Here is a 25600-nt window from a genome sequence, read left to right as displayed (position 1 = left end):
GACCATTGAATTGTAGTGTGTATATCGAAATGAGTCTGTTGGAAGAAATTGGATGGGTATAATTCTGAACATACGCGTGTCCCAACACAAGAGCTTTATCAAATTTAAACCCTATTTGTGAAATCTCGACTACCTGGGCCATTCGGATAGGGAACACAGAAGACAAGGTGTGGTGCCAGTGTATATAGATTGGTGATACCCGGGAACACAGAAGGTGTGGTGCAAGTGTATATAGATTGGTGATACCCGGGAACACAGAAGGCAAGGTGTGGTGCCAGTGTATATAGATTGGTGATACCCGGGAACCCAGAAGGCAAGGTGTGGTGCCAGTGTATATAGATTGGTGATACCCGGGAACACAGAAGGTGTGGTGCAAGTGTATATAGATTGGTGATACCCGCAATACATTACCAGACTCTCACGTAACAACCCCAGATGTCTGGAGACACCAACATCATAACTTCAACACCGAGAGTTTTACAAGACAGTAGACCTCACTAGAAAGGCACAGCTCAATAACGTAAACACAAACCAAAGTTTTCACTAGTTAAGGCAATGCTCCCCAACAAAAGTACCATCGGATGAAACCATCTGTAGACAAAATCTACATGCAACCCCCTATAGAGAATACAATCCTCTTCTGCTATATACGTGTACTTCACCCACAACGTCTTTATTAGCCAGACGGAATCTACTCTAGACAACACTAGACTGGAATGTTTGTAAAATATTGCCACTGAAATCATTTCAAGATTTACGCACGCAGATAGATTGATACTGATAGGAGTATCTTTGGCTAGGACAACTAAACAAATTATAAGGTTAAAACCTCCTGACACCCCAATTAACAGTCCTGACCCTCCACAAGGAACGGGAGCGTCTGCGTGGTAAACTAAGTCCTTACTTTACACCCATTTCAATTCTTTCGACTACCCGCCCGGAACTCTGTCCCTAACGCCCCTGACATGTCCTACCATCCTCGACGTGTCCTAGAAGGACTAAATAGGTGCGCGATGTCCCTACCACCCTCGACGTGTCCTTTAAGGACGAAACAGAGCTCTATGCGATGTCCCTACCATCACTGACGTGTCCTAGAATGACGAAACAGTTATGCGATGTCCCTACCATCACTGACGTGTCCTAGAAGGACGAAACAGTTATGCGATGTCCCTACCATCACTGACGTGTCCTAGAAGGACGAAACAGGTGCGCGATTTCCGACGTGTCTTAGAAGGACGAAACAGTTTTGCGATGTCCCTACCATCACCGACATGTGCTAAAAGGACAAAATATGTGTGCTGTAATGTTTTTCTTTCCATTATTCGGCATATACTAAACTAATATCTAATTTTGTTTTTCATTAGTCTTTTTTCGGCATAGCCATATACATGTAATATTCTTTAGGCCCCGGATATGACCGACAGGTGGCGTTACTGGTCAAAATGAAATATGTGATTGGTCGATGTACCGGTAAATGCAAAATGCAGATATGCAGTTAAAAACTAAACAGTTAAGATTGAATGCTGAATAAGTGGGTGTATATTTTCAAATGACACATTAATAAAATTATATTCCTGATTCAAATGCAGTGTTATTATCACCAAAAATGATTCAAACTGATATAATTTTGTTATCCGTGCTGATACGCATTAGTTCGTTAATTTATTTCACCAGCAGTTTTACATTATAACCTTCCTTTGGCCCCGGATATGACGCGACATGTGGCGTTACTGGTCAAGATGAAGTATGTGATTGGTCAATGTAGCGGTAGATGCAAGATGTAGATATGCAGTTAAAAACGAAACAAAGTTAAGATTGAATGCAAGCTGAATAAGTGGGTGTATCTTTTCAAATGACACACTAATAAAATTATATTCTTGATTCAAATGCAGTCTTATTATCACCAAATATGATTCAAGCCGATATAATTTTGTTATCCGTGCTGAAATACATCAGTTCGTTGATTTATTTCAACAGCAGATTTACATTATAATCACCAACATTAAAACTATGCTGTTTAATCGACAGGGCTACAATCGTGAATCTGTGGGTCAGATTAGTACATGCATATATTCCATACAATTTTAATTAGACACCTGGTGAGCTTTGTTTTGTACTAATTGGGCATCAATAGATGGATGCTAGGCATGTTATAAAGCACGTGGATTAGTCTATCGTTACAGTTACTCAAGTGTCAGACGTCTTGTTGTATATCGACAAGATATGCAGGAAATTCGACAACATTAAAGGTCGGTAGTTGTCAAACACGACCCCTCAACAACTGGTTTTAGATAGACCTTGCTAGAACTCTCCACACTATCCAGTAGCTGTGTGTATTGATGTAACCAGTCGCAGCTTCCCATCAATGTAATTGTATGTCGTCCCAACATTTTTTGCCTCAACTGACTTGTAAACAAATAGTGATGGCATTTGCCAAAAGAAAACAATTACTGCGTGCTATGTATACAGCGATGTCTGTCGTCTCATAAACTCTATCCAAATGGAAAAACAATCTAGATTCCGTAAATTCCCCTAAAAAGTGGGTCAAAAACTGTGCACATGTTGCATGCGTTATGAAACATTTGACTCTAAATCTAAGTATGTTATAGGATGTCGAAACTAGAATTATAAGCTACCATAACTTGTTATTAGGAAATGACGAAAAATGAAACGTGAGAAAACGAGGCGGTTCCAAGTTTGTTACCGACACAGGTAGGATGAGGCAGGTAGGCTGGTACCCGTGTTTACTGATGCGGGGACGAGAGGCCTGCTACTGCCCCAGTAGAATTGACGGCGCGCTCCTGTAGATACACTCGCCAGTGATGATACCGACAACACTGCGTACACACGTGCTCCTTTGCGATACCTGTCACACATGACGTAAGGCTATCTACCTGCGACTTTCGCTTTGGCATTCAGGGATTTACAATTATTTCCAAAATGGAGAAACACAGGACGGATGGAGTTAAAAAGAAATCGGTGAAGTGCTCTCGGTACAATGTTTTTGTTATAGGCCTATCGTTTTTTGTGGCAGCAGTGCTGGCCTCATTGATATGGAGTCTGGCTTCCTATCATCAAACTCTCGTTCTTTTACAGAGTCGGGTGGCAAAACTCGAGGATGATCGCATTAATTACGAGAGAAATATTGAAAATATTGTGAAAGAAAGGGTGGACATCGAATTCAAGAAGGTACGTTCAAATAAATTGGGTATAGAGTAAATACTGTAGGCATAATAATTAAAAAAAACCCTTTATATGAGTGATATTTCATGATGAAAACCACGTGTTTACAACTCCTGTGAAATAGCTGTGTATCTGGTATCAAGTTGGTTTTTCGTCTGTTACTCAGGATCTGGTCAGCTGATATGCTGTAGTATCTGTACATTTTAAGTGGGTTTTACGGTCGAATTTTCAGTTTAAGAAAACCCGTGTAGGATGTAGTAGTAGCTGTGGAATGCGCCGTATCGGTAAAGGCCAATATCGAAATCACAGCCAAAATTGATGGAATGTGTGTTATGGTAAAAAATGAAAAGGAAGGATATGCTATTCATATTTTTTTTTATATAAAAACATTGATGTTGATATAAAAACATCGATGTTTTACTGTTAGTGTCTGGCAGCAGTTTGGATTTTAGTAAAAAAATATGTAGACTATATGGCATAGAGTTTCCTGTTAGTAAGAACCAGGCTGATATATATGTAATCTCTACTATCCTGTTGTATTTGTAGCATTTTGACAGTTTATCTAGAGGGCAGGAGAAGCACAAGCGCGTGGCCCGTCAGGCCTCATGTCCATGTACACAAGGTAAGATAATCCCTCAGTTATACACACATTTATTAGAAGGGCTTTAAATTCAGTAACTAAAGTTGGGAATCGTAATATTAACCAATGTATTGTCCAGGTGGTAATGTGTCACTCTACAGTGTCTGAAACCTGTAGACAAAATGGAGTTGGACACTTTTTACAACTTGTATGTTATAAGTATGACTTGATTAAAAAAAGAACTGAGATGATAGTCAATGCTGCGAAATATATGAGAAGAGATAAGTAATGGGTTGTGTCAACTGGTTTGATGGGAGGTCCTGTCAGAGAGAGCTGTCAATTTAGTGGAGCATTGTTACTGATACTGTACGCCACTCAATTAAGACAAATGCCTAGTGTCAAAGTCTATCAGAGATAGGAATAGGACTGAGGAGTTCCAAATAACGAGTAGGATAAGGTCCTACAGTAGAGGCCACCACAACCTCCACGGACATAGAACTCTTTATAAGCTTCGGAGTCAACTAAACAAAGTAAAACAACTCATATTACTGTAAGCCTACATTTTTCACAGTAATCATGTTTATTAAAATTTGATAGTGTGCTAAATCTTCAGTGTATCAAAATATGTAAGCATCTAAAAACAGTATATAAATTTTGAGAGTTGGAAGTAGAATGTAAGTACGTATACAGTAACTTCTCCACTGAGGCAATAGTAGGCATGACCTTCATAGTACCAAGAAATTTCTTTTTATTCCTACTGAGGTAATTGTGAGGTAATAGTGTATCATCACGACAAGTAGAATTACTCGGTGATAAATTCCCTCGTATTCCCAATAAGGTAATTGATGACCCCTGGACTATATTGATAAGGTTAGAAATTCCCACTAATCACCTCTAAGGTTATTGTGAGGTGACCGTTGTAGAACATTACCTTAAGGAGAGTTATGAGATGGGAATATTCTCACGGAGGTAACTTTAAACTGATTCCTGGACTATCATCGATGATCCCACAGAGGTGATATTAACGCTACAAAGAGAGTCAAAATTCTTATCCAAATGAGGTAGAAAATTCCTTCTTATGCCCACAGAAGAATTTGTGAGGTGCCTTCAGAGTATCAACACAACAGGGACATTTATAAGGTGGATTATTCCCTTTTTGTCCCACTTAAATGAATGTGACGTGATATATGGAGTAAGATCTCCATAAGAAAGTTGTGAGCTGATCACTGATCAAATCTCCAGTACCTTCAGGCCTGTTTACTGTTAAGGGTCTCCCGACCATACCTGGTTTTTATTCCCTCCTCCTTGATCCTAAATGTTTTATTTCCTACTAGTAAAAAATTCTGAAATTTCTGAAATTTTTCTAATCTTTTCTGTTATTGAAAGACATATTCTCATCCATTACAATTCTCTAGCAGGCCCCTGCTTATATTTACCCATCTCAGGTATAGTTGATAGATAGGCATATCTATGACATATAAATGATTTTATATACATTTTAATAATCAATATCAGCATTTATAGCAGGCAAACTTATGTCAGTGTTTACAGTAGATGTGTCTGCTTCACAGAAACCTTCAAAAACTTTATCTTAAATTTAGCAACATCATCAACTGAAATTTGTGATAATGTCTTGATAAAGTGTTGGTAAAAGAGTTTGATTTAGTGCTAGATATATGACAAATGCATCTGGAAGAAACTAATACAAAAATCCATGGAAATAATATATCATGATGGGAAGATGGGTCAGGCTACCATTTCCTCGAGGGGAGATAACTCTGATAAGTTAGGCGTTCTCAAGTTTTGATTGATGATACAGGAATATTAAGAAAAAAAATAAATTATAAAATGGCCTGAATGATGACTAAATCATCCATAAATTCTGCACACTTTATTGTAGAGTACTTTAATATTATATTATTAGCTCACCTGGTCTGAAGGACCCAGGTAAGCTTATGCCACACCATGTCAACAATTCACTTCTTCTTAATTGCTGATCAAAGTTTAACTAAATATGGTAGAAAGCATCCTTATGTGACTGGGATTTAAATTTATACAAATGATAGGGCTGAGCCCCAGGGGCCTGAGGGGATGGGCCAAAAGGGGTCAATTTGGCAATATTGATGTTATGACTTCTCTGGAACTAAGCAATGTATGACAGATTTCGGTGGTAACATCCCTAAATTGCCTATATTGCTGTAAACGACTAATTCTCTCGAACAACGTGACGGATATCACTCATATTTGAATGGTAGCATTCCTAGGGGGTGGGAATTAAAAAAAACACCAGGGACTTAGTTTCCTTGCTGTTTCGTTGAAATGATTTTGATCCCCACCCCATAAACAGCATTGCTGAGCTTCAAGAGATAAACACAATCCTGATGTAAAAATAGGCCCAGAGGTCTTTCCCAACAGTTGAGATCCCCTCCTCATAATTTATATAGCATTTTATGATTGTTTTACATCAACGAATAAAGCTATTGTAACAAATTGAACATAAACATATTTTGATGTTTAGTCAAATCCAACCAGGTGAGTGATACAGACCCTCTTGGCCTCTTGTATTATCATTTATTTCAAATTGTATCCAGTATGGGTTTTTAATAAAGCTCAAGGCATGGAAAGAAATTTCAAAGCACTTAAAGAGAAAAAGATTTAAAAAAGTAAAACATTTAACAATATCTAATTCTAATCAAACTGCAGAAACAGAATTTAACCCCCAAATGAATCATATTGTGTATAACACAATGGAACATTACATGTGGTTATTGATAATCACATGATGTCTAATTGCCCGGTAAATACCTACCTATATCTACCTTCCCTATTTTGTCTGGCTCATGTGACTCTAAACAGACATCTTTTTTCATGGCCTTAAGTATGTGTAATTCTGAAGAGAAAACTATTATTCTCATTAAGGTGATTGTGATGTATATATAGGGTGAGTCGGTGACAAGGTTATTACAGAAGCACCTCTGTACCACCCCTATATTAATGAAAGCTCTCAGATATCAAGTCCTTGTCATCCTGTCAGAGTATCCATTGTATCCCTGCTAATACTCCTTGATGTTGGACCAAATCATTTATACAATTTTATTGAGTATATTTGTGGTCAGACTGGTACCTCTGAATTCATTTGCCTAGCTGTCCAACAGCTTCATGGCTGGATGATCTTAAAGCATCTGTAGAAATGAATGTAGTTCTGGAAATGCAGTCACAATGTTGATGAGTTTTCCTGTCCTTCCACAGTAAGGAGGATTGTATAGACTTGTGTATTTATTACATACCTAACAATGAATTAGCTTCACAAATGTAGGAAAGACATCAGTTTTATAATGAGTTTGGTCTATTGACAAAGCTGTGGATGAATTCAGGTGTCTCTCTAGTACAACAATGGTACACCCGCAGTTTAATGTTAGTTGGTGTAAATGTCTTCAGTGGCTTTTCACTTTTCCAAGGATATTGGAGAAGGGTGTTTACCTGCGAAGTTTATCATTATCACACAATGCTTACGGTTAGAGATATGTGTGGGAAAATGTAAGATTGTTTGTTTACCCAGAAACTAAACTGGAGCTTAACAAAACAACACCAATTAAATCTGCATGATTTTGTCAGTAGGGGTGTCAGTAGCAACCCAAACCTGAAATAAGTGGCCCTGAAATAAGTGGCCCGTGGACTTTAATAGCCTATACTCGTATTGCAAGGTTTTCAAAACTGGGAGAGAGAACAGAATAGTTGAGGGGCCATGGAATATATTCTACTGGCTGTCGTCAATAATAGACATATCACCATGCTTTTTTTTGTCAAATGCAAATACTTGATGTTAACATAATACAAAGCAAGTTATCAGCGGACTTTATTTGTACCAGTTTTAGGACAGAGTTAACAGACACATGATTAGTGTACAGAGTTATAAATAATTGTTTTTTTGTGCTTTGATTAAATTTTGTTTAAGAGATTTTCTCAGAATCTTAAATGCCTTCATTTTCTGATATTTTGAATAATGAAGCATTTAGTTGTGTAGATGTGCATAGTAAATGTTTTTTGTGTCAATCACTCTTAAGGTAATACGATCAAAGGTCAAGGTCAATTTTTCATGGTTTGACTGGCTAATTTATAAGACATTACAATAGGAAAATGGTAGCAAATGAACAAGAAGACAACTGACCTACTGAGGAAAGGTCAAGGTCATCAATTCTTAATATCAAATTCAAATATGCATCTCTTAAGTGGTAAACATTGTTCTTATGATGATATACATGAACTAACATGCTACAACATTGTCTGTCATGGTCATCAGGTCAAAGGTAAAGGTCATATTTTGAATCTTATAACTGGTAGACAGTTTCCTATTACATGAAAGCAAAGTTAGTAGGACAGCTAGGGTTCATTAGCCTGCCTCCTGATTAGAGGGGAGGGATGTTGGAAGGGTCCATTAGCCTGCCTCCTGATTAGAGGGGAGTGATGTTGGAAGGGTTCATTAGCCTGCCTCCTGATTAGAGGGGAAGGATGTTGGAAGGGCCCATTAGCCTGCTTCCTAGTTGAAGGGAAGGGGTTGTAACTGTTGGAGGGGTCCATTAGCCTGCTTCCTAGTTGAAGGGAAGGGGTTGTAACTGTTGGAGGGGTCCATTAGCCTGCTTCCTAGTTGAAGGGAAGGGGTTGTAACTGTTGGAGGGGTCCATTAGACTTCCTCTTAGATTGAAAGATATCGGAGGGGCACCATTAGCCTGTCTCCTGTTTGAAGGGGTGTTAGAGGGACCGTGTTAGTCTGCCTCCTGGTTGGACAGGGAGGGGGTGTTGGAGGGGTGTTGGAGGGGTGTTGGAGGGACCGTATTAGTCTGCCTCCTGGTTGGACAGGGAGGGGGTGTTGGAGGGGTGTTGGAGGGACCGTATTAGTCTGCCTCCTAGTTGGAGGGGTGTTGGAGGGACCGTATGAGTCTGCCTTCTGGTTGGACAGGGAGGGGGTGTTGGAGGGGTGTTGGAGGGACCGTATTAGTCTGCCTCCTGGTTGGCCAGGGAGGGGGTGTTGGGGGGACCGTATTAGTCTGCCTCCTGGTTGGCCAGGGAGGGGGTGTTGGAACAGCCTCATTAGTTTGCCTTCTTTACCTCTGTATTGTTCCATTATTTACTCTCTTGGTGGTCAGGGTCTCCTCATATAAAACAAGCATCTGGTACACCAGTATGCATGCTTGTACAATACACATGATGTTATTGACTGACTCTGCTGTCAAAAAAAAGGGCCCCATTAGCTTGGTTCCTGGTTGAAGGGGGAGAGGATGTAACTGTTAGGGGTGTTGGATGGGCTCCATTAGTCTGTCTCTTGGAGGGAAGTGGTATTGTAGGGGCCCTTTAGCTTGCCTCCTGGTTGGAAGGTGTGTTTGAGGGGCCCCATTAGCCTGCTTTCTGTATGGAAGGGGTGTTTGATGGGCCCCCGTTAGCATGCCTCTTGGATGGAGGGGGTGTTAGGGGGACCGTATTACCCTTCCTCCTGTTTGGAGGGGAGGGGGTGTTAGGGGGACCGTATTACCCTGCCTCCTGTTTGGAGGGGAGGGGGTGTTAGGGGGACCGTATTACCCTTCCTCCTGTTTGGAGGGGAGGGGGTGTTAGGGGGACCGTATTAGTCTGCCTCCTGGTTGGATGGGGAGTGGTGGGCCCATTAGTTCTGTACCTCTGTATTGTTCCATTATATACTCTCTTGGTGGTCAGGGTCTCCTCATATAAAACAAGCATCTGGTACACCAGTATGCATGCTTGTACAATACACATGATGTTATTGACTGACTCTGCTGTCCAAATATTTGTATCTAGGTTACACCAGCTGTCTATACTCCAAGGATAGGTGAGGACATCTTACAAGTCAGGTTTTTGGCTGCACTTGCCTGTCTTTTTAATTAAAATGTAAGGATGGTATTTATTTTGAGGGAATCGTGTAGAGAGAATGGTTATATTGGGGTATTGTTTGATAAGTTTTGGTGGGTACCAAGTGTGACAGGATGTTCGGGGTCAGTGTATTAACCCTGTAGGTGAACTCCGTTATATATTCCTTCCCTCCATCCTGTCAGTATAAGATTGATAAACAATTACATCATCCTCCTTGTACTCTGACCATGGTAATTGATTAATTCACAATAATGTTCATGGTGTTTTTGTATGTTTAACTAGTTGGTGAGGCTTTATCTTATTGGCAATACTAAAATGGTATACTCCATAGGGCAAATCCACGAAGTGTGAAGAAGTATTAAAATGGTATACCCCATAGGGCAAATCCACGAAGTGTGAAGAAGTATTAAAATGATATACTCCATAGGGCAAATCCACGAAGTGTGAAGAAGTATTAAAATGATATACTCCATAGGGCAAATCCACGAAGTGTGAAGTAGTATTTTGAAACTGTAAAATGATAAACTCCATAGGGCAAATCCACAAAGTGTGAAGCAGTATTTTGAAACTGTAGGGAAGATTTTGTAAAAATATTTGTCCTGAAATTAATTATGTTGAAATGGGGTAAACATTGTGGAAAAATCGGGTAAATTCGGTTATTGTGTGGTAAGTGTTTAGGAATGATGGGTAAATTCTATTATAGTGTGGTAAGTGTTTAGGAATGATGGGTAAATTCTATTATAGTGTGGTAAGTGTTTAGGAATGATGGGTAAATTCTGTTCCAGAGGTAAGTGTTTAGGAATGATGGGTAAATTCTGTTATTGTATGGTAAGTGTTTAGGAATGATGGGTAAATTCTGTTATTGTGTGGTAAGTGTTTAGGAATGATGGGTAAATTCTGTTATTGTATGGTAAGTGTTTAGGAATGATGGGTAAATTCTGTTACAGTGTGGTAAGTGTTTAGGAATGATGGGTAAATTCTCTTATTGTATGAAAAGTGTTTAGGAATGATGGGTAAATTCTGTTACAGTGTGGTAAGTGTTTAGGAATGATGGGTAAATTCTATTATAGTGTGGTAAGTGTTTAGGAAGATGGGTAAATTCTGTTCCAGAGGTAAGTGTTTAGGAATGATGGATAAATACCGTTATTGTGTGGTAAGTGTTTAGGAATGATGGGTAAATGTTATTTCTAGACTGTCGGTACCACCATCTTATCACACTAGTACTGTAGTGATTGAATTCAAATGTTTGGTGGATTTATAGTTAAGACTACATTATAGAAATTTTTATTGTTGAAATTTCAGGCAATGCTATACAAGATTACTAGGTTTTTACAGATATTACGACAATGGAAAATATGTAGACGTGTTTTAATGAATTCCATACACCATATGTTTTTACCTGAGCGATAACACTTTTTTAAGAATGTACACAAACTCCTGGTAATCTGGAACTTCAAATCAAGATATATCGGTATAAGAAGACCTGTGTCAATTATTTAATTGCAAGATTTTCAAATTTGCCAACTCCTAATTTGGGAGACAGATTTTATGCTTAATTTGGACATAAATTATCCACTAAACTTCTTTATTATTCATGATTTAAAAAATCCAATAAATCCAACAGAACAAAAATATTAAAATATGAAGTTTTAAGTTAAAAAAATTGTCAAAAGGAGGTGTATAAATGTACTTCGGATGAAAATAAAAAAAAAAAAAAAAATTCTGTTTTGTTTGACAATTATGATTCTTTTTCTATGTGTGTTATTTGGAGGGAACGGCAATAATCCTGTATGTTACTATCCCGTCAGAGCTTTTCCCAGGAGGAAAATCTGGTCCCAAGAGGGAGGGCCACCGGTAAATCTTGGGACCATTGATAAATCTTGGTCCATGAAGGGCAATTGGTAAATCTTGATCCCAGGAGGGCCATTGGTAAATCTTGACCTAGGAGGGCCATTGGTAAATCTTGTCCCAGGAGGACTATTGGTAAATCTTGACCCAGGAGGGCCATCGGTAAATCTTGACCTAGGAGGGCCATTGGTAAATCTTGTCCCAGGAGGACTATTGGTAAATCTTGTCCCAGGAGGGCCATTGGTAAATCTTGACCTAGGAGGGCCATTGGTAAATCTTGTCCTAGGAGGGCCATTGGTAAATCTTGTCCCAGGAGGACTATTGGTAAATCTTGACCCAGGAGGGCCATTGGTAAATCTTGTCCCAGGAGGACTATTGGTAAATCTTGACCCAGGAGGGCCATCGGTAAATCTTGACCCAGGGGGGCCATTGGTAAATCTTGATCCCAGGAGGGCCATTGGTAAATCTTGACCCAGGAGGGCCATTGGTAAATCTTGACCCAGAAGGACTATTGGTAAATCTTGACCCAGGAGGGCCATTGGTAAATCTTGACCCAGGGAAGCCATTGGTAAATCTTGTCCCAGGAGGACTATTGGTAAATCTTGACCCAGGAGGGCCATTGGTAAATCTTGACCCAGGAGGGCCATTGGTAAATCTTGGTGCCAGGAGGGCCATTGGTAAATCTTGATCCAAGGAGCGCCATTGGTAAATCTTGATCCCAGGAGGACTATTGGTAAATCTTGTCCCAGGAGGGCCATTGGTAAATCTTGATCCCAGGATGACTATTGGTAAATCTTGACCCAGGGGGGCCATTGGTAAATCTTGTCCCAGGAGGGCTATTGGTAAATCTTGATCCCAGGAGGGCCATTGGTAAATCTTGACCTAGGAGGACCATTGGTAAATCTTGACCCAGGGGGCCATTGGTAAATCTTGGTGCCAGGAGGGCCATTGGTAAATCTTGACCCAGGAGGGCCATTGGTAAATCTTGTCCCAGGAGGGCCATTGGTAAATCTTGTCCCAGGAGGACTATTGGTAAATCTTGACCCAGGAGGGCCATTGGTAAATCTTGGTGCCAGGAGGGCCATTGGAAATCTTGCCCAGATTTTGTGCCATCATGATAAGTTTTCTCATTCCAACAGCTAAAGAATGTGAAAAAGGGAGCCCTATTACACAGTAGCTACCCTACTATAAAATGACATTAAACTGGCATTCATATATACCTGAGGGGTAGTCAGAGGAACATTAAACTGGCATTCATATATATCTGAGGGGTAGTCGGAGGAACATTAAACTGGCATTCATATATACCTGAGGGGTAGTTGGAGGAACATTAAACTGGCATTCATATATATCTGAGGGGTAGTCGGAGGAACATTAAACTGGCATTCATATATACCTGAGGGGTAGTCAGAGGAACATTAAACTGGCATTCATATATACCTGAGGGGTAGTCGGAGGAACATTAACTGGCATTCATATATATCTGAGGGGTAGTCGGAGGAACATTAAACTGGCATATATACCTGAGGGGTAGTCAGAGGAACATTAAACTGGCATTCATATATACCTGAGGGGTAGTCGGAGGAACATTAAACTGGCATTCATATATATCTGAGGGGTAGTCGGAGGAACATTAAACTGGCATTCATATATACCTGAGGGGTAGTCAGAGGAACATTAAACTGGCATTCATATATACCTGAGGGGTAGTCAGAGGAACATTAAACTGGCATTCATATATACCTGAGGGGTAGTTGGAGGAACATTAAACTGGCATTCATATATACCTGAAAGGTAGTCGGAGGAACATTAAACTGGCATTCATATATACCTGAGGGGTAGTCGGAGGAACATTAAACTGGCATTCATATATACCTGAGGGGTAGTCGGAGGAACATTAAACTGGCATTCATATATACCTGAGGGGTAGTCAGAGGAACCAATCACAATGGGAGACAACTCAGTACAGAGTTGGGAAAAATAAGTAACAGACACCAAAACAAAAACCAAATCAGCCTCCTTCATCAGATTAAATTTTGAATGAAAGCAATTTGTTCTAAAGCACTTAGGAAATGTAGATAAGCATAAGGAATGAAGGAAAGCTGCAACACACTCCAATTTCCATTGATAACCATGTGCCTAGTGATTTACTGTAGCAGTTGAGCTATTAGAGTATAGCAACAGAAAACTGCTATCTTTAATCAAATTAAATATTTTAGACTTCAAGTTTCATTCATCAATGTAAAATTGAATATAATTGGAAACAACGCCATATAAAAATTTCAATTCCTAGAGGATAGAAGCTCTTCAGTCAACTGATCGTGAGCCTACAGTGTATAGTCTGAATCTGATCAGCATTTTGTATCAGTTTTCAGAGCTTGTATAAATATACAGTCCGTGGAATTGTATTAATTTCCAGTACATGTATTTTGTATCAATATTTAGTCTGTGATATGATTGTGACTTGAATTGTGTCCAGTAAACCATTGGAAGGCCTACACACAATACAATAATGTCTATCTACATTACTAGTTACTTTATGTAGTTATCAATGATATGGTATTGTAAGCTCCAAAAGTTATGTGGTTTTCTTGAGTGGCAAATATCTTAAATTTTTATGAGTGAAGAGTATTTTTCTGTGGTGGAGAGGCCTGCCAGGGCCAGTGTGGAAATCGTCATTATAACTCATCACTACCGCCAGGAGAGAGGGGAGCAATTCTGATACACTTGATATCCATACTACTACACCTTGGGGGTAACAGCAGGTACCCTCGTATGCCTTCACCAACATCACATAAACAGAAAGGCCACATCACATCCAGTTTTTAATTTTTTGATAATTTACGACTTGACATACCTAGGTGGCATCACATGGAATATTGGAGGCCTGGCTGTAGGTGATAAACAGCCGTGTGATTGATATTTAAATGATTTTCATGATGACATGTCGGCATTGCGATTGTTTTTACGTTTCATCCCAGACAGGATAAAGAGGAAATTCTGTTTTACTCGTTTAGAAGGTGTAACACGATCACAATTATCTGAACAGTATCTGTTACTTACTCACAAGTGGTTTTGTCTAGGTTCTTTTGATTTGATTGGATAACACAATGACATGTGACCTGATTGGGCAATACATGATAGTTTGTGACTGGTCCGATTATCATGTCATTATATGTTAATATGGAATTATTATTACTTGTTGAAAATCTTATTCTAGATTTCAGTTGGCTGATGTTTTATGTTGGTTTTATGCTGCTGCCATAAAATTTGGGGGATGGGGGAGCATATAGTGTTACCCATGTCAGGTCCTGTTCTGTCCCATCTCGTCCTGTCCCGTCCCATTGGGCCTCGATGCAACGTAACTAGCTAATCTTATGAACTGCAGATACGATCCTCACCAAACTGTGTTTCCAGTGTCAGCAGGGGCATTATGTCTTACAGACATTTTCTAGTTTGTTTGTTTGTTTGTTTACTTGGTTATTGCTCCGTGAATACCCTGGGTCATTTGAGGTGGGGGTCTCCTTGTAGTAGATGGTGATTACCTCACTGAAATTGGGGCCCCGGTGGCGGAGTTGTTAAGGTGTCCTGACACTTTATCACTAGCCCTCCACCTCTGGGTAACGAGTTCGAAACCTATGTGGGGCAGTTGCCAGGTACTGACCGTAGGCCGGTGGTTTTTCTCCGGTTACTCCGGCTTTCCTCCACCTCCAAACCCTGGCACGTCCTTAAATGAGCCTGGCTGTTAATAGGACGTTAAACAAAAACAAACCAAACAAACCAAACCTCACTGAACAACATATGGGAGGCCCATTGCATGCCATTCAGAGCAATAAGGGTAAAGTGTCTTGCCCAATGACACAACCACGACAACACAGACTGGCCTGTTTCTCAGCTTCCTGAGATCTTCACCTGAGGTTACATGCTCTGGGATCGAACTGACTGAGCTATCACAGCCCCTTTGGCTGATGAGGTCATTTTATATGTTGACCTCATATTTTACCTAATATTTATGTGTAATACAAGACAGTTACATCCTGAATGTTGATGATTACAAAGCATGATTGAAAGGAACAGTCAAGGAAAATGACAAAAAGAAATATCACAGAAAGTGACTTTGTAGGAAGTAACAGGGTGTGACTAAATAGGTCGCAGGGTGTGACCTAGTAGGAATGACCACAGAGTGTGACTTAATAGAAAGCCACAGGGTGTGACTAAAATGGAGGTCACAGGGTATGACTAAATAAACCACAGGGTGTGACTAAATAGGAGGTTACAGGATGTGACTAAATACCAACAGTCACATAGTGTGACTAAATACCAAGTCACATAATGTGACTAAATATGAATTGTCACAGAGTGTGACTAAATATAGAAGTCATATAGTGTGACTAAATAGGAGGCCACAAGGTATACTAAATATTTCAAAGGGTGTGACTAAATATGAACAGTCACAGAATGTAACTAAATAGGAATGGTCACAGAGTGTGACTAAATATGAACAGTCACATAATTTAACTAAATAGGAATGGTCACAGAGTGTGACTAAATATGAACAGTCACAGAGTTTGATTAAATATGAACAGTCACAGATTGTAACTAAATACTAATAGTCACTGAATGTGATTAAATACCAACAGTCACATAGTGTAAGGCCATCCTTTCAAAAGACTAAAAGAGTGAACAAATGAGAATATAATGTAAACATAGTTACTGGTCTGGTTTTATGTATTTCTTTACTTTCAATTAGATTTAGATTTCTGGATGATCAAATAAGCTAGAGACATTCAGTAAAGGAGTTTGTGTAGCAATGAAATCTTCTGGTTATATGAGTTTCATATCTTCACAATAATAATTCTATCAATCACCCAAATATACTCAACAAGTGATTTTAATTTAAATGAAAAATCGTGGTTTTTCTCGTTTTGATTGGTCTGCTAACACTCTTAAAACTATCATTGACATCTTTCAATGTTCAGGGAAATCTATCACTGGCATTGTTTTCCCTCTTGGGAAATTCTTTGTCTGTACAAACTCATTAATGTGTTGAAATAAAAGATCTGTATATGTCAAACAAAGTGACACCGTTGTGTCATATAAGTCGTGTCACCAATATACTGTCCTTAGGGAGCTTAAGGTGTGGTATTGGAATGGCATGGAAACAAAACTGCAGATGATTATTTTGGAATTCTAACAATCTTAGAATTTTACAGTAACAAATCTAAGATACAGCTGTGCTGTTTTTTATTTCATTAATAAGGGATATATTTAGGTACATATATTTGTTGGGGTAATTCCTACTACAAATTTGAAATAAAGCAAAAGAGACCAGTGTCACAAGTAATGGAGTACAGCCAGTGAGACCAGTGTCACAAGTAGTGGAGTACAGCCAGTGAGACCAGTGTCACAAGTAGTGGAGTACAGCCAGTGAGACCAGTGTCACAAGTAGTGGAGTACAGCCAGTGAGACCAGTGTCACAAGTAGTGGAGTACAGCCAGTGAGACCAGTGTCACAAGTAGTGGAGTACAGCCAGTGAGACCAGTGTCACAAGTAGTGGAGTACAGCCACGGAGACCAGTGTCACAAGTAGTGGAGTACAGCCAGTCACAAGTTGTGATGGAGAACAACCAGACTGGTGATGTAGTTGTGTAATTGCCCTCTTTAGTACTGGGCAGATATGTTTGTAAGTGGCATCTGAGTGTGAATTATGATCTGAAAGCAGCCATGTTTCTGTACATATGTTTACTTAACCTCTGTTGCACCCCTCCACCTGGACTCCAGTTATATATACACCCCCATGCTGGAGGATAAAGGTGCATGACCAGATATTGTACAACAGGAATAAGTGGTCTCCAGTGAGATCAGAACTGTGTAGAGGTCTCCTGTATGACCAGAACTATGTAGAGGTCTCCTGTATGACCAGAACTGTGTAGAGGTCTCCTGTATGACCAGAACTGTGTAGAGGTCATCTGTATGACCAGAACAGTGTAGAGGTCACCTGTATGACCAGAGCTGTGTAGAGGTCACCTGTATGACCAGAACTGTGTAGAGGTCACCTGTATGACCAGAACTGTGTAGAGGTCACCTGTATGACCAGAACTGTGTAGAGGTCTCCTGTATGACCAGAACTGTGTAGAGGTCTCCTGTATGACCAGAACTGTGTAGAGGTCTCCTGTATGACCAGAACTGTGTAGAGGTCACCTGTATGACCAGAACTGTGTAGAGGTCATCTGTATGACCAGAACAGTGTAGAGGTCTCCTGTATGACCAGAACAGTGTAGAGGTCACCTGTATGACCAGAACAGTGTAGAGGTCACCTGTATGACCAGAACTGTGTAGAGGTCACCTGTATGACCAGAACAGTGTAGAGGTCTCCTGTATGACCAGAACAGTGTAGAGGTCACCTGTATGACCAGAACAGTGTAGAGGTCATCTGTATGACCAGAACTGTGTAGAGGTCTCCTGTATGACCAGAACTGTGTAGAGGTCACCTGTATGACCAGAACTGTGTAGAGGTCTCCTGTATGACCAGAACTGTTTAGAGGTCACCTGTATTACCAGAACAGTGTAGAGGTCACCTGTATTACTAGAACTATGTAGATGTCACCTGTATGACCAGAACTGTTTAGAGGTCACCTGTATGACCAGAACTGTGTAGAGGTCACCTGTATGACCAGAACTGTGTAGAGGTCATCTGTATGACCTGAACTGTGTAGAGGTCTCCTGTATGACCAGAACTGTGTAGAGGTCTCCTGTATGACCAGAACTGTTTAGAGGTCACCTGTATTACCAGAACAGTGTAGAGGTCACCTGTATTACTAGAACTATGTAGATGTCACCTGTATGACCAGAACTGTTTAGAGGTCACCTGTATGACCAGAACTGTTTAGAGGTCACCTGTATGACCAGAACAGTGCAGAGGTCACCTGTATGACCAGAACAGTGTAGAGGTCACCTGTATGACCAGAACTGTGAGAGGTCACCTGTATGACCAGAACTGTGTAGAGGTCTCCTGTGTGACCAGAACTGTTTAGAGGTCACCTGCATGACCAGAACAGTGTAGAGGTCACCTGTATGACCAGAACTGTGTAGAGGTCACCTGTATGACCAGAACTGTGTAGAGGTCACCTGTATGACCAGAACTGTGTAGAGGTCACCTGTATGACCAGAACAGTGTAGAGGTCACCTGTATGACCAGAACTATGTAGATGTCACCTGTATGACCAGAACTGTTTAGAGGTCACCTGTATGACCAGAACTGTTTAGAGGTCACCTGTATGACCAGAACTGTTTAGAGGTCACCTGTATGACCAGAACAGTGTAGAGGTCACCTGTATGACCAGAACTGTGTAGAGGTCACATGTAAGACCAGAACTGGTAGAGGTCACCTGTATGACCAGAACAGTGTAGAGGTCTCCTGTATGACCAGAACTATGTAGAGGTCTCCTGTATGACCAGAACTGTGTAGAGGTCACCTGTATGACCAGAACTGTGTAGAGGTCATCTGTATGACCAGAACTGTGTAGAGGTCTCCTGTATGACCAGAACTGTGTAGAGGTCTCCTGTATGACCAGTACTGTTTAGAGGTCACCTGTATGACCAGAACTGTTTAGAGGTCACCTGTATTACCAGAACAGTGTAGAGGTCACCTGTATGACCAGAACTGTGTAGAGGTCATCTGTATGACCAGAACTGTGTAGAGGTCACCTGTATGACCAGAACAGTGTAGAGGTCACCTGTATGACCAGAACTATGTAGATGTCACCTGTATGACCAGAACTGTTTAGAGGTCACCTGTATGACCAGAACTGTGTAGAGGTCGCCTGTATGACCAGAACAGTGTAGAGGTCACCTGTATGACCAGAACTGTGTAGAGGTCACATGTAAGACCAGAACTGGTAGAGGTCACCTGTATGACCAGAGCTGTGTAGAGGTCACCTGTATGACCAGAACTGTGTAGAGGTCACCTGTATGATAGTAACTGTGTAGAGGTCTCCTGTATGACCAGAACTGTGTAGAGGTCACCTGTATGATAGTAACTGTGTAGAGGTCTCCTGTATGACCAGAACTGTGTAGAGGTCACCTGGAAGACCAGAACTGTGTAGAGGTCACCTGCATGACCAGAATTGTGTAGGTTTTCCTTGTGGCTGTGGGTGGCAGGTCTGACATTGTACAGACATTAGAGGTCATTCAAGGTCACTTGTATTGTTAGAACTGTGAGGAGTTTCCCTTGTGTATGTGGGTGGTTTGATTATTATGTAATCTACTTTCCATATATTTGAATTATTAAAGTGCACTTACACCCATTACTGTAAACAATAAAGGATTGTTTGAATTATATACACAATATAGTCAAGTATGTTCTGTCAGGATTTAGGTATAATTTGGTGAAAGTTTTGAATTTTGAATCTGTTTTGTCAGGAGATAGTTGCATATATGTTTGATTATGCAAGTATTCTGATATACAAGCTCACAACAAGTAAACTAAAAGGTAGAGATTTGCTTGTTTATGTGTGTTAATTTGCTATCACTAGTTTTTGAGAGGTGCTGGAAGGATATTTCTGAAACTTGATATGTATGTTCCCCTTGGTCCCTAGTTGTGCCATTCAATTTTGGTGGCCATCTTTGACTGGCAGTTTAAACTCCTGTTATTGCTATTTCAGGAGATGTTCTCAATCTTGATATGTAGATACCCTTCAGTCTCCTGTCGTGTCCACCTGAGACACCCCAGTGTTAGGTATTTGTCATATTTTGAGTATAGTCTGTTATAAGAGGTATGCGGATGGTACTCAGTATTTGTACCTCTGTTTTGATGGATTTGTGAGGTTGATTAGTAAGCTGTGCTGGCCTGCCCACCTGTCTGCCGACATTAAAAGTAATGTGTCTGTACATAAAACATCATCATAAGATCACTTATGCCCCTCGATTCTCAGTAACTCTCTGTACTGACAGAGTATCTCTCTACACTGACAGAGTATCTCTCTACACTGACAGAGAATCTCTCTACACTGACAGAGTATCTCTCTACACTGACAGAGTATCTCTCTACACTGACAGAGTATCTCTCTACACTGACAGAGTATCTCTCTACACTGACAGAGTATCCTCCCCTCTGTAAGTAATTACCCCCCCCCCCCCCCCCCCCCCCCCCCCCCCCCCCCCCCCCCCCCCCCCCCCCCCCCCCCCCCACTGTTTGACCAGTGGTGCTCTCTGTACCTTTCATTCTGAACAGTTCTTTACCATTGATTATCCCCTAGTTTAAACCTATCCCTTCCAGTTTCAACCTAAACTGATTGATTTCTTGTTTCTACGCCCAAATGTATATGTATATCATCCAATTAACTACAGTCACTTATTAAGAGTAATTGAACATTTTATAGACAGGCAACCAGACCCAGAGGTTTTACAAAGGAATTGTCGATACTAGCCAGCTTATCTCTTTCTGGTTTGAAACTCTAGAATCAGATTTCTAAGAGATCAAAATTAAAATAAATCTCATTTTTAGCTGACCTGGTTCGTCAGGCCGTGAGCTTATGACGTACCATGGCATTCAGCATCCGTTGTCAGTCTGTCAACAATTGACTTCTTCTTCATAACTGCTGAATGGAATTGAACAAATCTACTCTTGAAGCAGCTCTAGGTGATTGACATTCAAATTTTACAAATGGTGGGGTTGACTTCCCAGGGGCCTAAGAGGCTTGGCCAAAAGGGGTCAATTTGGTTATATTGATATCATTAACTGCTTCTCTGAAACTAAGCAATGTATGAAATATATCTTTCAGTGGTAACATCCCTAGGTGGCTGGGATTTAAATTTATACAAATGATAGGGCTGACCCACCAGGGGCCTGAGCGTTGGGCAAAAGGGAGCAATTCAACTACTTTTTATATTGCTATGAACGACTCCTTGTATTTTTGAAACTGTTGATCCCCATCCATATGCATATATAGCATTGTTGGGCATCAGGAGATAAAAAAATTCATGATAGAAAAATGGAGAAGGATGGAGTAGGAACTACAAATACATACATTACAGTGAGGAGGGGAACTGGGAGTGGGAAAGGGTAGGAACTGTAAATACATACATTACAGTGAGGAGGGGAACTGGGAGTGGAAAAGGGTAGGAACTGTAAATACATACATTCTAGTGAGGAGGGGGAACTGGGAGGGGAAGGGCAGGAACTGTAAATACATACATTACAGTGAGGAGGGGAACTGGGAGGGGAAAGGGTAGGAACTGTAAATACATACATTCTAGTGAGGAGGGGAACTGGGAGGGGAAAGGGTAGGAACTGTAAATACATACATTACAGTGAGGAGGGGAACTGGGAGGGGAAAGGGTAGGAACTGTAAATACATACATTATAGTGAGGAGGGGGAACTGGGAGGGGAAGGGTAGGAACTGTAAATACATACATTATAGTGAGGAGGGGAACTGGGAGGGGAAAGGGTAGGAACTGTAAATACATACATTCTAGTGAGGAGGGGAACTGGGAGGGGAAGGGCAGGAACTGTAAATACATACATTCTAGTGAGGAGGGGAACTGGGAGTGGAAAAGGGTAGGAACTGTAAATACATACATTATAGTGAGGAGAGGAACAGGGAGGGGAAAGGGTAGGAACTGTAAATACATACATTATAGTGGGGAGGGGGAACTGGGAGGGGAAGGGTAGGAACTGTAAATACATACATTCTAGTGAGGAGGGGGAACTGGGAGGGGAAGGGTAGGAACTGTAAATACATACATTATAGTGAGGAGGGAACTGGGAGGGGAAAGGGTAGGAACTGTAAATACATACATTACAGTGAGGAGGGGAACTGGGAGGGGAAAGGGTAGGAACTGTAAATACATACATTCTAGTGAGGAGAGGAACAGGGAGGGGAAAGGGTAGGAACTGTAAATACATACATTATAGTGGGGAGGGGGAACTGGGAGGGGAAGGGTAGGAACTGTAAATACATACATTCTAGTGAGGAGGGGAACAGGGAGTGGGAAGGTGTAGGAACTTTAACAAGAGTAATCACCCAGAACAACATGGCAGTGTTATGACAAGTTTCCACTGTGTGTTATGTTAGGGTCAGTGTATCCAAAGATGCTGGCCAGATGGATAGGTACTCTGTAAGAACCCTAACACACACCAAAGATTTATAGATTTCCCCTCTGTGTATACCCTACAGTTGTATTAACTTTGTTGGTTGGATATTGGTGTGACATTTAGGTATTAATTCCGGGAAGTTAATGGTAGTTTACAAACTTGTTAGAAAGTACACTCATTTTCTGCTGCATGAATTTAATGTCTGGCCAATCAAAGCTGCAAAATTCTACAGAAGATTAAAAAAGCATACAACAATGCTATCAAAGTGGAAAAGAAAGTCCATAGCAGGGAGAGAATAGTCAGTTTGGCTTATCTATGTCAGTAAGCTTGGCCATAAAGTTAGCACAAAAGAGGTGGAAACTGAAGTTGTGTTGGTATGCAGTGTAATGTATTTACCAGTTTTTGAATTAGATGGGAGTGATGGTGGGTGGATACTCTAGCGTGCTCCACATGTGAACGGTGGAAGATTGATGCCTGGACGTGTAATGAAATGCTACTCCTCACCATTTGAAGTTGCATCATGTTTTTTATATGAATTGATGATATCTTGTTGGTAATGGAAATCATATCGAAAACATGGAAATATGTACCAATGAAGATTGTTATCCAATGTTACCACGACAACCTCTCCGACAACCTCACCAAACTAGTCTGTCAAATCTCAGCAGAAATGGAACTTTGAAAAATTGCGAGCGAGTGTCCAAAGCTACGAATAAGATTTTAAGTAATCTGGTATTTTGTTTTGTTGTGTACTGTCTATCATACAACATTTATGAGGATTGTATTGTTTGGTTGTGTACTGTCTACCATACAACACTGATGAGGAGTGTATTGTTTGGTTGTGTGTCTACCATACAACACTGATGAGGAGTGTATTGTATGGTGGTGCGTCTATCATACAACATTGATGAGTAGTGTATTGTTTGGTTGTGTATCTATCATACAACATTGATGAGGAGTGTATTGTATGGTTGTGTGTCTATCATACAACATTGATGAGGAGTGTATTGTTTGGTGGTGTGTCTATCATACAGCATTGATGAGGAGTGTATTGTTTGGTTGTGTGTCTATCATACAACATTGATGAGGAGTGTATTGTATGGTGGTGTGTCTATCATACAACATTGATGAGGAGTGTATTGTTTGGTTGTGTGTCTATCATACAACACTGATGAGGAGTGTATTGTTTGGTTGTGTGTCTATCATACAACACTGATGAGGAGTGTATTGTTTGGTAGTGTGTCTATCATACAACATTGATGAGGAGTGTATTGTTTGGTGGTGTGTCTATCATACAACATTGATGAGGAGTGTATTGTTTGGTTGTGTGTCTATCATACAACATTGATGAGGAGTGTATTGTATGGTGGTGTGTCTATCATACAACATTGATGAGGAGTGTATTGTTTGGTTGTGTGTCTATCATACAACACTGATGAGGAGTGTATTGTTTGGTTGTGTGTCTATCATACAACACTGATGAGGAGTGTATTGTTTGGTAGTGTGTCTATCATACAACATTGATGAGGAGTGTATTGTTTGGTAGTGTGTCTATCATACAACATTGATGAGGAGTGTATTGTATGGTGGTGTGTCTATCATACAACATTGATGAGGAGTGTATTGTATGGTGGGGTGTCTATCATACAACATTGATGAGGAGTGTATTGTTTGGTTGTGTGTCTACCATACAACATTGATGAGGAGTGTATTGTATGGTTGTGTGTCTATCATACAACATTGATGAGGAGTGTATTGTTTGGTTGTGTGTCTATCATACAACACTGATGAGGAGTGTATTGTATGGTTGTGTGTCTACCATACAACATTGATGAGGAGTGTATTGTTTGGTTGTGTGTCTATCATACAACATTGATGAGGATTGTATTGTATGGTTGTGTGTCTATCATACAACATTGATGAGGAGTGTATTGTTTGGTTGTTTGTCTATCATACAACATTGATGAGGAGTGTATTGTTTGGTTGTGTGTCTATCATACAACATTGATGAGGAGTGTATTGTATGGTTGTGTGTCTATCATACAACATTGATGAGGAGTGTATTGTATGGTTGTGTGTCTATCATACAACATTGATGAGGAGTGTATTGTTTGGTTGTGTGTCTACCATACAACATTGATGAGGAGTGTATTGTATGGTTGTGCGTCTATCATACAACATTGATGAGGAGTGTATTGTATGGTGGTGTGTCTACCATACAACATTGATGAGGAGTGTATTGTTTGGTTGTGTGTCTACCATACAACATTGATGAGGAGTGTATTGTTTGGTTGTGTGTCTACCATACAACATTGATGAGGAGTGTATTGTATGGTTGTGTGTCTACAATACAACATTGATGAGGAGTGTATTGTATGGTTGTGCGTCTATCATACAACATTGATGAGGAGTGTATTGTATGGTGGTGTGTCTACCATACAACATTGATGAGGAGTGTATTGTTTGGTTGTGTGTCTACCATACAACATTGATGAGGAGTGTATTGTTAGCTCACCTGGCCCGAAGGGCCGGTGAGCTTATGGCATGGCGCAGCGTCCGTCGTCCGTCGTCCGTCGTCCGTCCGTCGTCCGTCGTCCGTCGTCCGTCCGTCAACTTTTCCTTTAAATCGCTACTAGTCCTAAACTACTCAGTGGATTTTGACCAAATTTGGTCTGAAGCATCCTTGGGTGAAGGGGAACCAATTTTGTATAAACGGTGGGTCTGGCCCCCCAGGGGCCTTAGGGGCGGGGCCCAATAGGGGAAATATAGCAAATTCTTTAAAATCCTTCTTCTTCTGTAGAAATGAAGGGATTTGATTCATATTTGGTCTGAAGCATCCTTGGGTGAAGGGGAACCAATTTTGTATAAACGGTGGGTCTGGCCCCCCCAGGGGCCTTAGGGGCGGGGCCCAATAGGGGAAATATAGCAAATTCTTTAAAATCCTTCTTCTTCTGTAGAAATGAAGGGTTTTGATTCATATTTGGTCTGAAGCCTCCTTGGGTGAAGGGGAACCA

General features: G+C 40.6%; 1 protein-coding gene across 18 annotated transcripts in view; it reads left to right on the top strand.

The window, feature by feature from the left end:
* The first annotated feature begins 2729 nt into the window (after nt 1–2729).
* The window catches only part of LOC117327783 (collagen alpha-1(XIII) chain-like), a 140788-nt gene continuing 117917 nt past the window's right edge, over nt 2730–25600 (top strand). For 4 of the 18 annotated variants that reach the window (XM_033885010.1, XM_033884968.1, XM_033884993.1 and 1 more), the window contains exons 1-2: nt 2738–3189; nt 3730–3805. In XM_033885010.1, coding sequence (XP_033740901.1) covers nt 2941–3189; nt 3730–3805 — 325 coding nt within the window. In that variant the 5' untranslated portion in view covers nt 2738–2940. Of the gene's footprint in view, nt 3190–3729; nt 3806–25600 lie in introns of all 18 variants that reach the window. The other 14 variants (XM_033885047.1, XM_033885041.1, XM_033884984.1 and 11 more) reach the window with 10 other exon arrangements.

This window comes from Pecten maximus, chromosome 1 (genome assembly GCF_902652985.1).
Source record: "Pecten maximus chromosome 1, xPecMax1.1, whole genome shotgun sequence".
Classification (NCBI taxonomy): domain Eukaryota; kingdom Metazoa; phylum Mollusca; class Bivalvia; order Pectinida; family Pectinidae; genus Pecten; species Pecten maximus.
This window is presented reverse-complemented; position numbering and strand designations above follow the sequence as displayed.